This window comes from Bombina bombina, chromosome 1, assembly GCF_027579735.1.
Source record: "Bombina bombina isolate aBomBom1 chromosome 1, aBomBom1.pri, whole genome shotgun sequence".
NCBI lineage: Eukaryota > Metazoa > Chordata > Amphibia > Anura > Bombinatoridae > Bombina > Bombina bombina.
In genome coordinates this window covers 736,237,168-736,252,146 of record NC_069499.1, presented here as the reverse complement: position 1 = coordinate 736,252,146, position 14,979 = coordinate 736,237,168, and the positions used below count along the sequence as shown (strand labels likewise).

Genomic DNA, 14,979 nt, shown 5'->3' with positions numbered 1-14,979 from the left:
AGAATGCTTCTGAAACATCCGAGCAATGTTGGCTCAAAAAAAAATTAAAAAATATTTATTTATTTTTCCAAGTAAAAATCTCTTAATACATGGGGAATAGAAAGTCTTTGGCTGTTCCACAGTAGTATCAAGACACAAATTGCAAGTAACATCCATATTCACTTTTTATTAGATAAAATTGAATATCATAAAAATTACTGTGACTTTAAATGATAAAGGGAACTTCTAACTTTGTTTCCGTAACATTGGGTATACAAATTAATATGACAAAGGGCCTCTTGGAACATCACATTCACAAATTGTTTATTAACAAATGGATGGTACTGTGTCTTTAAATTTTAAACACACAGCTTATTTTACTAAGAATGATTCATTAACGTATATAAAGATCCCTCATCTAAAAACTGCAGAAAAGTCTTCCTGCAATCAGATGGGACACTAACAAATAGTAGTCCTCCTGACTACTGTAAGCACTATTTAGTACTGCGAGAAAAAAGGCCTCTCTGCTGTATGACATAACACAGCAGAGAAGGCATCCAAACTACCCAAATGCTTATGCGTTGAAGCTTCTCTGCTGTAAGACATGACGCAGCAGAGAAGTCATCCGGACTACCCAAATAATTATTTGAACTGAGTGAGAAGCCTCTCTGCTGTATGGCATGACGCAGCACAGAAGCCATCCGGACTACCCAAACAATCATTTGAACTGAGTAAGACGCCTCTCTGCTGTATGTGTGTAACACAGCAGAGAAGGCAACCGGACTACAGAAAATACCCACAGGAAATGAGTGAAAAGGGCGCGCAAACAATGGCGCGTAACTTAGCTAAGCCCATTGTGGGTGTGTCCAGCTAACCTCCCCGGTGGCTAAAGAAAGAATGAAGCCGTCATTAGAAGGCACAACCAGGTGAAAAATAGACAAACCTCCCAGTCGGCTAGTGTAATAAAAGAAAGTCAACGGGAGTAGTAGATGCACCAAACATACATAACCCTAAACATACATCCTTGTCATGTATAAACAGGTTAAACCTCCCGGACGGCTGCTAAGTAAAATAAGCTGTTGGGAGTTGCAAGTATGTTAATTCATCCCAAAAAAAACAGAGCCCCTCCACGTCCTCCAGTGCCTGCATTCACTGCCCAATAACCTATCCTTAGGAAATTGACCCCAGGGATAATGTTATCTAGTGTCCATGTAAATGTATGAAATATATAAAGTGCCAAATTTCATGTATATTTATTTCCAGAAAATAAAATTTAGCACTTACCTTAGAATCTGCCCGGCAGTAAGGCAGTCCACCCGGCTTGCGAGGTCCTCTTCCTCACAGTGGCCTGTGGAAAAGCAAAAGTACTGAGTATCTCTCCCTCCGACTTTTATATACAGGGCAGCATAAATGTATGGGAGGCGCAGTGAGAATTATGTCCCACAAGTTCCCATTGCTCTAAAGCCACCAAAAGCTCTACTGTAGAGATTGATATGGACTACGGCTACATCCTAGGACAAAGCAGCACTCTCTGGCACTACTTTAAAAATAATAAACTCTTGATTGAAGAATCTAATCTAACACCTCACTTTACCTCTTCCTATCACTAACATAGGCAAAGAGAATGACTGGAGTGGGAGGGAAGGGAGGAGCTATTTAACAGCTTTGCTGTGGTGCTCTTTGCCTTCTCCTGCTGACCAGGAGGTGAATATCCCATTAGTAATCAAGATGATCCGTGGACTCATCGTGTCATAAAAAAAAAAAATATTATAATATATACCCACCTTCTAGATGTAAAAATGAGTTTAAAATTGTGTATATTTTACAAAATATTAAACAACATATGGAACTAAACCGAGCAAGAAGGACATATTAGTGATGTGTTATAATAGACTTGTGCACTACTAAAACTAAGTAGCTCCCTTAATGCCATGAAAATAAATAAATTAATTTATCACAATATAATCATTATATTTAAATTATTGCATTATAACACTATTGTACAGAATGAAATACCTTTGCTGGATCTGAATTTTTGATGTATGGCTCTGCACAGTGATTAATGCTGCCTTGCAATACTTTTTCCACTCGTGCTACCAGGAAAATTTCAGGATGTGGATTTGTGACTGAAAAAATGGCCTAAAATTAAAGAGATATGATTGCTACACAAAGTCATAAAACATAAAACTTTATCTATCAGTCAGGCATTTAACACACAGATCAACACTGAAAGTTCTATTAGAAGCACACACTTCAAGCAAGCAAACAAAAGAGTAGTAATTAAACATTTTTAAATATATTTGGTTGCAAGAAAAAAATTAAACAAAATCTATCTAAATTGATTTTGAAAGTACAGAAAACGCATGTTTGTATAAAACTTATAATGGGGGGAGATTGCTCATTGGCCATATAAGCATAACAGGCACACACTCTCTGGTCCTTTTGTTTGAAAAATACTTTAATGTGACGTTTCGGGGACAGAAACTCCACTTCTTAAGATCCCGAAACGTCACATTAAAGTATTTTTCAAACAAAAGGACCAGAGAGTGCGTGCCTGTATATTTTTTTAAGCAACAAAAATATATTTTACCATGCTTTAAAGGGACATAAAACCAAAGCTTCAGATAGAGGGTACAATTTTAAACAGCTTTCCAATTTTCTTCCATTATATACTTTGTTTCATTCTCTTGCTATCATTTGTTGAAAAGCATAACTAGGTAGGCTGAGGAGCAGCAATGCACTTCTGGAACTAACTGCTGATTGGTGACTGCACAAAGCCTATTGTGATTTGGTTAACTCATAGTAGTGCATTGCTGGCTCTTCAGCATAGGATACAAAGAGAATAAAGAATATTTTATAATAGAAGTAAATTGGAAAGTTGTTTCAAATTGTATGCTTTATCTGAACCATGAAAGAAAGAAATCTAGGTTTTATGTCCCTTTAAATGTCATATATTTAACCCCGTGTAATTGTATTTTTTAGAAGGCAGTAAATGTTTTCTCTGCTTCCTTACTATAATATAAAATGCATGTAACTGTTGTGAACCATATTCATCTATTCATCTATGTTCTTATAGTTAAAGGAACATAAAACAGTATATTCAAATGACTAACTGTCCCCTTAACAGCACCTTTTCCAGTATGTAAATGTTTAAAAAATGAATGATCCTGATACCTTATTGCAAATACACATTACAACAAATAGGCGCCTTCAATAAATTCTGCACCATGTGTGAGGACATTCAACAACCACTGACCTACTGCTACATGAATTAAGGATAGAAATGAGCGCCGCCTAATAATACCTCTATTTTAATCATTTACTAATTGCACTTAGAAATTCCATTCCCGTATCATTCAATCATACAGGACCATAGTCAACATATGTTACCTAAAGAACATGGAAATGAAACACTAGAATTTTTTGGAAAATAGTTAGATTTTAGTATTAATTTGAATTATTACATCTTAGAACTACAATTTGATGTTTTCCAATGATTAGGGCAGATCATGAAAAACATTTCACCTCTTTTATGTAGTGGAAATGAGATTCAGGGATCCCATAGATAAATGCCTCGCTGGTTGAAACTCTCTTTGATATTCCGTCCTTGGGTGACTGGGCTGTGAGATGGGTCAGCATTTCGTGTACTGCAGGAGGATTGAGATCCACGTGGAAATCAGCAGATATCTTGCAATTATTTTTTAAGTCAAATAATGCTAGACTGACAAAGAAAGGCTCCACCTGGGAGAAAAAAAATGTATATAAACCTTAGCTGTTATTCTTTTTTTTAATATACAACCCCAGAGCACACAGCCAATTTCTGGATGAATGTAGCTAGGTTTACATTTGTTAAGAAATACTTATATGATTTCCATAGACAGCGCTAACATAGATTACAAGAGGTGCTGTATTATTTTTTTCGTGATTGCACTAGTTCAACATATAGGAAATATATAGGTAGGAAAGACAAAGGCAGGGTCTTTAGAGGTGTCAATTAGAATTTTCGCCCAAAAAATGTATCAGGTAAGCATAAATTAGGTTTTCTTTCGTAAAATTATGATAGTCCATAAGGCTCCATAACATGTGGGATTAATATCCAAGCAGATGGTCCATGTTACGGAATGGGTGGGACAAATTTTTGGTAGTTCCCAATTATCAGACAAGCCTGAAGGACTTTCCTGCCAAAAGATGATTGTGAAGAAGCAAAAACATCAGAGGTCAAATTTTGTACAGGTATGCAGAGAAGACCAAGTTGCAACTTTGCAAATCTGCTCCAAAGATACATCATTTTTTAAAACCCAGGAAGTTGCAACTGCTTTTGTAAAACACTTCCATTATCAGCCTTCTCCTCTGAGGCCAAGAACTGAACTGAATACAAAAAGAAGGTGGAAGAGATTTTAAGCTCTTGTGTGGGTTCTTGGCCTCCTCCTAGTGACGGGAAATATATCTCACATGTTATGGAGCCCTTTTCATTATCATCATTTTACAAAATTAAAAAGGCCATCAGGAATAATATTGAGCAATGTAGCTACTAGAAAAATGTGCATCTCCCACTCAGTATTGTAGATGATCAACTGAAGTGTATGAAGCTTGTCAAAGAGACAAAGTTACTGATCTGTGTATGTGCACTTCTTCTGTAACAGACAAGATGGCAGTGCCCAGTGTGTACCCAGTAAAGGGTTACAATAAGAGAAAACCTCTGAAGAGAGCTACAGAAACAAGTAGAAAGGCAATTACATGGCAGTAACTCTGCAATTGTACCTGTGCCCAGCAGCTTAATATCCTTTTAAGTGTCTTTACAAAATGGAATCATTTATATTTTGTAAGCTATATTGAAACCATGTATTTGTTCCTATTATCTCTCCAAGATGCCAGTAACAAACGGCAACTGGTGTGTTTGAGATATTTAAATATTTTTTTTAATATAACATTTATGGGATATGCAGCATACAATCTATTTTTTAAGCTAATCAAGTGTTTGCTAACCGACAAATTAATCTAATTAGAGTATTATTGTTCTAATATATATAGTATATATTGTCCCACAACATTTCATAGTGTCCTCTCTGCATATTTTGTCAGAGAAAATGGTCTTTATAATTATTAACTATTATATTAAAATAAATGGGAATCACTTACATTTGTTAATGTTCCTTCTGAGATGTCATCTACATGCCCAAGAATGTTAAAACTCAGTTCCTGGCATTTCACAAGAAAACGTCTGCTGGACTTCTCTTCAAACGGTCGTATATCTGGCTCAATTCCAGAGAAATCTAATCTCTACAAGAAAGATTATAGATTACTTTAATCTTTAATAAATTGTTTTCAAATTTAATAGCCAGCAAGCATACTGAGGGACCAGCAATTATTTCATTAGAAGCCAGAAAATTTTTTTTTTTATATATAATTTTATACCTAGAATAATCCAATATATTATGAGATAGTATGTAAGGAGTTAGAGGTGTGTGGTGTAGATAACTGTGCCTAGATTTGTGTATATGTACAAGCTCCACTATAAAAGACCCCCTAATTGGATCTTGGGTTTAATGTACAGAAAAAAGATATAGGAGCGCCAAAAATGGCTAAAGTACATATAACAGGATATAATCAAGAACAAACCTCCTCCGTAGTCAGCTTTTGTTCTTGATTATATCCTGTTATATGTACTTTAGCCATTTTTGGCACGCCTATATCTTTTTTCTGTATGTAAGGAGTTCCCTGGATCATAGAAATTTCCATTAACATTAATTATTTCTAATTTTATTACGACACAAGGAATCATGTGATGCCTAACATTTACAAGGACAATATGCAGCTATTACTCATGGGTGGTATATTGTATGTGATTAGAAACCATATGGGTAGCGCCAAACAGTAACAAGGAATACATTTACAGATTATGACCTAGAATGAATTACACAAGTTTTTTTTCTGCAAGAGTAAACTGTTGCTTACTAAGTCTTTCATAATTTCAGCTCAATTTTATTTCAAATAAGTTCTCTTTTGGATCATCTATATTTAGTTGTGGTGAGCAAAAAATATGACATTTGAGCCTCAACTTTTATAGCTGATGGAATATCTTTTTAGAAGTCATCTGCTATGCAGATGCTCCATCTGCAACAAATCTAGCATCCAACAATGTAAAACAAAACTGCTGTTCAATACTTGTTCAAACCTTGTTTTTTAATTGAAGTACACATGTTGTGCTTCATCAATTTTACAGGAGAACAATGAAACTCGATATTTCACTTAGGATTAACATCATCGAGCTGCTGATGGTAAACTTCTGATATGTAATGTATTTAACAGGTGAATCTGAGGGGCCTATCTATCAAGCTCCAAATGGAGCTTGATGCCCTGTGTTTCTGGCGAGCCTGCAGGCTCGCCAGAAACAGCAGTGATGAAGCTGCAGTCTGTCCGCCTGCTCTGAGCAGGCGGACAGAAATCGCCGGAAATCAACCCGATCGAGTACGATCGGGTTGATTGACACCCCCTGCTGGCGGCGAGTCCATTGGCCGCGAGTCTGCAGGGGGCGGCGTTGCACCAGCAGCTCTTGTGAGCTGCTGGTGCAATGCTGAATACGAAGAGCGTATTGCTCGCCGTATTCAGCGAGGTCTGGGGGACCTGATCCGCACTGTCGGATCAGGTCCGCCAGACTTTCTTAAATAGGGTCATGAGAGCTCATTGTAAGACATATGTAAGATGTAGCTTAAAAAATTCTAGAAACCTGACAGAGGTTACCAATACCACTAATACATTAACTTATCTTCATAACATCTTGCTGTAAAAAAATATAACAGTGACTTTGATTTTGTACCCTGTTATCCTTTATGAAATAAATTATTTCTTCACAACTACATAGAGGTTCCACTGGTCAACTTATATAAATAAATTCTGACTCCTACTTACACGAATTACACAAAAAAGCTGACTTGTATGTGTAATTTTTTAGTTTGCCTATGCAGGGTATGATTGGCTACAGAAAAACAGAGTAAGGGTAGCGCTAAACAGCTTAGAGGATAATCAAATAAAATGAATATTCCAGAAGTGATAATAATGTTTTTATCTATTTGGGGCAAATGGACATGTGTGGTGTAGTGCAATAATATGTGAAACGCTAAATAGTGGAGAAAACTTTCTATATAAAGCTATATATATATATAAAAATGTACACCAAGTACGAAATAACAATGTGGATTTTAATTTATAAATAAAATATATAAATAAAATGGAATAATGTATTAAAGGTGCCGGCACCAATGGCGAAAATTAAAAATTAAGAATGTATAATACAGACAAATGTAGTCTAGAATAAAAACAAATATATAAGATACAAAGGAAATATATAGTAAGTTGTTGGATACAATTTGTGACCACAGTATCTAACAGAATTCATAAAAAAAGATCTATGACTCCTAATAAAAGTCAGTCCCGTATGTAGGATTTATAATGGCAATCAGTTGTTCCCAGTTCTATTGATAATTGTTTACCGTACTGGTGTTTCTGGTTACCGTCCTTAAATAGTTGGAAACAGAACTGTTTGCGGCCGTGGATGATAGAAGAAAAAAAAACGCTCCGGCGGTACTGTCCAATCCTTTGTAGGTGGCAAGTGTTGTTGCTATTAAACAGCAATTAAAAACAGTTTAAAAATACAAAATCCCAATATGTCTGGGTGGCCTGTGTATTGCCGTGGATAAGTTGCAGGTAAATCCTGGGGCCGAGGTATTTGCTGGCAGCCGTGACACAAACTTCTGGGCTGTACCTCCAGGTCCTATTACCTGTTCCGGTGTATGGATTAACAGGATAGGGGATCCGTTGGAAAAGATATATTGTTTGACTAGGTATATTGGGGATTCGGTAAATAGATCCTGGGTGAGGGATTACGCATATGTATACACCGCTTGAATGTTAAGACGGCTTTAATGCACCTCACCTACTAAAACAGAGTTCCCCACTATGAAAGAGAGTAAATGAGAGTTGTATGAGCAAATCTACGCGTTTCAGCCGGGTAGGCCTTTATCTCTTGATAAAGGCCTACCTGGCTGAAACGCGTAGATTTGCTCATACAACTCTCATTTACTCTCTTTCATAGTGGGGAACTCACTTACATTTGTTAATGTTCTTATCTCTTGATAAAGGCCTACCTGGCTGAAACGCGTAGATTTGCTCATACAACTCTCATTTACTCTCTTTCATAGTGGGGAACTCGGTTTTAGTAGGTGAGGTGCATTAAAGCCGTCTTAACATTCAAGCGGTGTATACATATGCGTAATCCCTCACCCAGGATCTATTTACCGAATCCCCAATATACCTAGTCAAACAATATATCTTTTCCAACGGATCCCCTATCCTGTTAATCCATACACCGGAACAGGTAACAGGTAATAGGACCTGGAGGTACAGCCCAGAAGTTTGTGTCACGGCTGCCAGCAAATACCTCGGCCCCAGGATTTACCTGCAACTTATCCACGGCAATACACAGGCCACCCAGACATATTGGGATTTTGTATTTTTAAACTGTTTTTAATTGCTGTTTAATAGCAACAACACTTGCCACCTACAAAGGATTGGACAGTACCGCCGGAGCGGTTTTTTTTCTTCTATCATCCACGGCCGCAAACAGTTCTGTTTCCAACTATTTAAGGACGGTAACCAGAAACACCAGTACGGTAAACAATTATCAATAGAACTGGGAACAACTGATTGCCATTATAAATCCTACATACGGGACTGACTTTTATTAGGAGTCATAGATCTTTTTTTATGAATTCTGTTAGATACTGTGGTCACAAATTGTATCCAACAACTTACTATATATTTCCTTTGTATCTTAATTTTTAATTTTCGCCATTGGTGCCGGCACCTTTAATACATTATTCCATTTTATTTATATATTTTATTTATAAATTAAAATCCACATTGTTATTTCGTACTTGGTGTACATTTTTATATATATATAGCTTTATATAGAAAGTTTTCTCCACTATTTAGCGTTTCACATATTATTGCACTACACCACACATGTCCATTTGCCCCAAATAGATAAAAACATTATTATCACTTCTGGAATATTCATTTTATTTGATTATCCTCTAAGCTGTTTAGCGCTACCCTTACTCTGTTTTTCTGTATCCATTTTTTTTGTTGGTTTTAGGAGATATTCCAACCTTAGGGTTAGCATATTAGAGTGAGAGTGTTTAGTATCTTTAACACCTTCTCTTTATTAGGGTATGATTGGCTGTACTAACACATCCAAAATTACATTTTACAAAAGATTCTAATATTTTCAAAAGATTCATTTGCGTAAAGGAACAGTAAATCCATCCAATTTTTTGACAGAAATGAAAATTGTTTAATATGAATAAAATGTTTGCAATACACTTTTATTATTACATTTTTCTGTAGTCGACATCTTATTTTAAGAACATGCCAAAAAGGAAACGGTCCATTAAAAAAAGGTTAAAAAAATATTGTTAAAAACAAAACTTGTAAATGTTTAACCCCTTACCCCAATTGGACCTAAATCTACGTCCTGTGGTGCAAAAGCCAAGCGTACTGCATAACGTAGATCTAAGTCCGACATATTGAAAACTCAAGCAGTCTGCTTGTGGGCTTTGGGCAACTGCCATCATATGTTTCAGATTGCCAGATCATCCGTTGGTGTTGGTGGAATGTATGGGAGGCAAAGCGGGAGGTGAGTGGGAGGCACAGCAGGGGAGGGGGGAGGGAGAGATGGTTCGCTAAACTACAAAAAAATGGAAAATTAAAGGGGGGTTCCTACATAATGATCATGGGGTGAGTGAGAGGGGACCATTACATGTCAGAAAAAAAATATTAATAAAAAAATACAATAAAATAAACAAACAGCTGCCAGTTCCTAAAATGGCTGCTACTAGTGGGAGAGGGCTAGAGAGCTGTTTGGGAGGGATCAGGGAGGGGGAGGGTTGAGGAGAGATCCCTACACTGCATTATTTTTTTTTATTTTTTTTTTAACTCCTAAACTGCATACCAGCAGATTATGTGCCAGTACCTAAGATGGTGGCGAGGAGTGTAGGGAAGGGGAGTGAGCAGTCTGGGAGGGATCAGGGAGGTAGGAGGTGTCAGATGTGAGGGTAATTTCTACACTACAATACTATTACACTTACCAGCTAACTAATGAACCACTTCACTGCTGTAAATTTCAGAAGAGTGGTGCACAGCTGCAATTAACGGCCTTCTTATTACACAAAAGCAATGGAAAAGCCTTGCATGTCTGCTATTTCTGAACAAAAAGGATTCCAGAGAAGCTTTTAAAAGCATGTGTGTTATTATTGCACAAGTGTTATGTATGAAACCCAAAGTTTGTGAAAAAGTTAACGATTTTTTTCTATTATGATTGCAATCTACTTAAAAAAATAAGGTTCTATTTCTGTTTAAATGGAGTGATAGCAAAAATGCTAAAAGTTCTCCAGTATTTTGAGTATGTTTTTCTCTGAATTTTGCCGTAGAGAAGGGATTAAAAGGGAAAATATAGTGATAGAAAAAAATGGTGCCCGGTCTGCCCATCATGTCAACATATAGGAACAGATAACTCCACTAGAAGTAATCTTTTTGCGCACATCGGGTAGCGCTCTTATCCTTGCACACTAACCCGATGAGCATAAAAAGCCAAAGTTAGAATATCACAAGCCCAATAACGTATTCTCCCATAGAAGTCCATGAAGAAAAAAAAAAACACATTACTCATTTTTTTGCTTGACTCACAAACACTTAACAGAACTATGCCAAGACTGATGCCCCATGACTACACCCAGGTACAGCCATATAACTGGACCAACTGGGACAAAAGGACCAAACAACATTTGACATGGATACACATAGGAAGAGCATTTTCAAGCTATTTTTTTTTTAACAGAAATGACTCTCATATGTGGTTCATCAGCTGAATATCAGTGTGTTCTTGTATGAAGTCTGTTGAACTTTAATTTATGTTTGGGTTTAGACTGTAGTAGACAGAGAGTTGGAGAGGCTTCATTTCATTCTTGAAACAAAACAGCACAATGTCTTGAGTTGTCCCAGGCTAGACCTTTTTTTTCCATTTGTACTTTGATCTAATTACAGATGTCACAATTAATCTCAAATCTACCAACTATTTGCAACTCTCTAAGCTCACTATAAGTTATCTTAGACACATGCCTATAAATAAATATCAACGTTCAGATAACTACAGTATATTTGGGATATTTAACTGTTCCTGCAACCTAAATAAGATATAGCTGTCACGTCTGTTATTGTACTACAATAGATCCATTATCTTATTTTTCTTTGTAGATAGTTAAATCAAAATTTATCTAAAAAAACACAATCACAAAATTAGAAATTTATGTTAAACTGTTTGCGATGCACTCCCTCAAGTTACTCAAGAACAGTTAGAAATCTTAAACGCTCCTATCTCTAAGGAAGAAACTGAAGATTATTGCCACATTAGCAAATTGTAAAGCAGCGGGTCCTGATGGGCTCGACATCGAATTTTATAAACTACTTAAAATACAGGTCTCACCCGTACTTTCTAGTTTTTATCAGGGACTCTATTGCTTGAAGGTACTTGTCCAGAGCAAAGTTTTACCAATGCTTTCATCTCTTTAATTCCAAAAGTAGGGAAAGATCAGGCTCTGCCCGAGTCTTATAGACCTATATCTTTACTCAACTCAAATTACAAAATATTTATGAAAATCCTGGCAGAGCGTTTAAAAATTATACTCCCTAGCCTCATCAACCTAGATCAAACCTGTTTTATGATTGGTAGTACTTCAGTGACAAATATAAGGCGAGTGTTACACGCAATCGTTCACTTTTGGTTACGCTCAAAAGAGAATAGGGGAGCGGCTCTATCAGAGGCCTTCCTGCTGTCCCTGGACGCAGAGAAGGCCTTCGATAGAGTTGAGTGGGATTATTTGTTTTCCACACTACAACACTTTGGAATTAATGGCAGTTTTCTATCATCGATTTGTAATGTCTATAACAAATCTATGGCATATATTTTGGTTAACAGGTTTTTTTTCCCCTACAATATTTCTTCATAGAGGAACTAGACAAGGTTGTCCACTCTCGCCACTCCTTTTTAATATGGCTTTGGAGCCCCTTGCTATAAAACTGTGTTCTATTTTCCCAGGTCTAAATATCAATGGTGAGGCAATGCATCTAGCATTATATGCAGATGACATGTTGTTATTTGTTGAAAATCCTGCTTTGCATATTTCTGAAATCTTACAATTAATATTGGACTTTGGGAGTTTATCAGGCTATAGAATTAATACGGCCAAGTCAGAGATTCTGTGGCTGCATAAAGCTAATAACAACACTTTTAAATATCCTTTTAACCCCTTAGTGACCAGACCACTTTTCAATTTGTTGACCATCTGGGACCAAGGCTATTTTTGCATTTCTGCGATGTTTGTGTTTAACTGTTATTTTCCTCGTACTCATTTACTGTACCCACACATATTATATACCGTTTTTCTCGCCATTAAATGGACTTTCTAAAGATACCATTATTTTCATCATATCTTATAATTTACTATAAAAAAATTATAAAATATTAGGAAAAAATGAAAAAAAACACACTTTTTCTAACTTTGAGCCACAAAATCTCTAACACATCTACAACCACCATAAAATACCAATGCTAAACAGTTTCTAAATTTTGTCTTGAGTTTAGAAATACCCAATGTTTACATGTTCTTTGCTTTTTTTGCAAGTTATAGGGCAATAAGTACAAGTAGCACTTTGCTATTTCAAAACCATGTTTTTTTCAAAATTGGCGATAGTTACATTGTAACACCAATATCTGTCAGGAATCCCTGAATAACCCTTCAAATGTATATATTTTTTAAAAGAAGACAACCTAAGGTATTAAACTTGAGGTATTTTGACTTTTTTCATGCAACCATTTTACCACCAATCTATGCCAAAGTTTGGGGGGGGGGGGGAAATAATTCGATTTTTGTGTGGGCTAAAAGCCCTTATTTTTAGAGAGCGCATTCCAGTTTTTCAACTTGGAATTTTCACATCGGTCATCATGCACCCATGTCCTATTTGGGACATTTCTGAAACTGGCCAATGGAATTTACCCCCATCAAACCATATATTTTTGAAAAGTAGACACCCTAGGGTATTTCAAATGCTGGTATTTTAACACTTTCCATGCACTAATTCAACCACTAGTCTTTGTCAAACTTTAGGGTAGTTATTTTTTTGTGTTATTTTTCACACACATTGTATTTTATGCATGGATTTTCAGTTCCTGTTATGTGTTACTGCCAAAAAACACCTCAATATGTGTTCAACAACATCTCCTGAGTACAGTGATACCACCTATGTATAGGTGTGTCGGGTTCTCTGGGGGCTAAATGGCCTTATTTTTAGGTAGCGCATTCCAGTTTTTCAACTTGGAATTTTCACATCGGTCATCATGCACCCATGTCCTATTTGGGACATTTCTGAAGCTGGCCAATGGAATTTACCCCCATCAAACCCTATATTTTTGAAAAGTAGACACCATAGGGTATTTCAAATGCTGGTATATTAAAACTTACCATGCACTAATTCAACCACTAATCTTTGTCAAACTTTTGGGTAGTCATTTTTTTGTGTTATTTTTCACACACATTGTACTTTAGGCATGTATTTTCAGTTCCTGTTATGTGTTACTGCCAAAAACCACCTCAATATGTGTTCAACAATATCTCCTGAGTACAGTGATACGGCCTTATTTTTAGGTAGCACATTCCAGTTTTTCAACTTGGAATTTTCACATTGGTCATCATGCACCCATGTCCTATTTGGGACATTTCTGAAGCTGGCCAATGGAGTTTACCCCCTTCAAACCATATATTTTTGAAAAGTAGACACCCTAGGGTATTTCAAATGCTGGTATTTTAACACTTTCCATGCACTAATTCAACCACTAGTCTTTGTCAAACTTTTGGGTAGTCATTTTTTTGTGTTATTTTTCACACACATTGTACTTTAGGCATGTATTTTCAGTTCCTGTTATGTGTTACTGCCAAAAACCAAATCAATATGTGTTCAACAACATCTCCTGAGTACAGTGATACCACCTATGTATAGGTGTGTCGGGTTCTCTGGGGGCTAAATGGCCTTATTTTTAGGTAGCGCATTCCAGTTTTTCAACTTGGAATTTTCACATCGGTCATCATGCACCCATGTCCTATTTGGGACATTTCTGAAGCTGGCCAATGGAATTTACCCCCATCAAACCATATATTTTTGAAAAGTAGACACCCTAGGGTATTTCAAATGCTGGTATTTTAACACTTTCCATGAACTAATTCAACCACTAGTCTTTGTCAAACTTTTGGGTAGTCATTTTTTTGTGTTATTTTTCACACACATTGTACTTTAGGCATGTATTTTCAGTTCCTGTTACGTGTTACTGACAAAAACCACCTCAATATGTGTTCAACAACATCTCCCGAGTACAGTGATACCACCTATGTATAGGTGTGTCGGGTTCTCTGGGGGCTAAATGGCCTTATTTTTAGGTAGCGCATTCCAGTTTTTTAACTTGGAATTTTCACATCGGTCATCATGCACCCATGTCCTATTTGGGACATTTCTGAAGCTGGCCAATGGAATTTACCCCCATCAAACCATATATTTTTGAAAAGTAGACACCCTAGGGTATTTCAAATGCTGGTATTTTAACACTTTCCATGCACTAATTCAACCACTAGTCTTTGTCAATCTTTTGGGTAGTCATTTTTTGTGTTATTTTTCACACACATTATACTTTAGGCATGTATTTTCAGTTCCTGTTATGTGTTACTGCCAAAAACCACCTCAATATGTGTTCAACAACATCTCCCGAGTACAGTGATACCACCTATGTATAGGTGTGTCGGGTTCTCTGGGGGCTAAATGGCCTTATTTTTAGGTAGCGCATTCCAGTTTTTCAACTTGGAATTTTCACATCGGTCATCATGCACCCATGTCCTATTT

At 36.5% G+C, this 14,979-nt stretch overlaps 1 protein-coding gene across 3 annotated transcripts in view; it reads right to left on the bottom strand.

Moving 5' to 3' along the window:
- Positions 1–14,979, bottom strand: part of DOCK11 (dedicator of cytokinesis 11) — a 923,283-nt gene that overhangs the window by 696,128 nt on the left and 212,176 nt on the right. For all 3 annotated transcript variants that reach the window (XM_053699249.1, XM_053699251.1, XM_053699250.1), the window contains exons 11-13: positions 5,119–5,259; positions 3,505–3,720; positions 1,996–2,118 (exon numbers count right to left, since the gene is read on the bottom strand). In XM_053699249.1, coding sequence (XP_053555224.1) covers positions 1,996–2,118; positions 3,505–3,720; positions 5,119–5,259 — 480 coding nt within the window. The remainder of the gene's footprint in view (positions 1–1,995; positions 2,119–3,504; positions 3,721–5,118; positions 5,260–14,979) is intronic.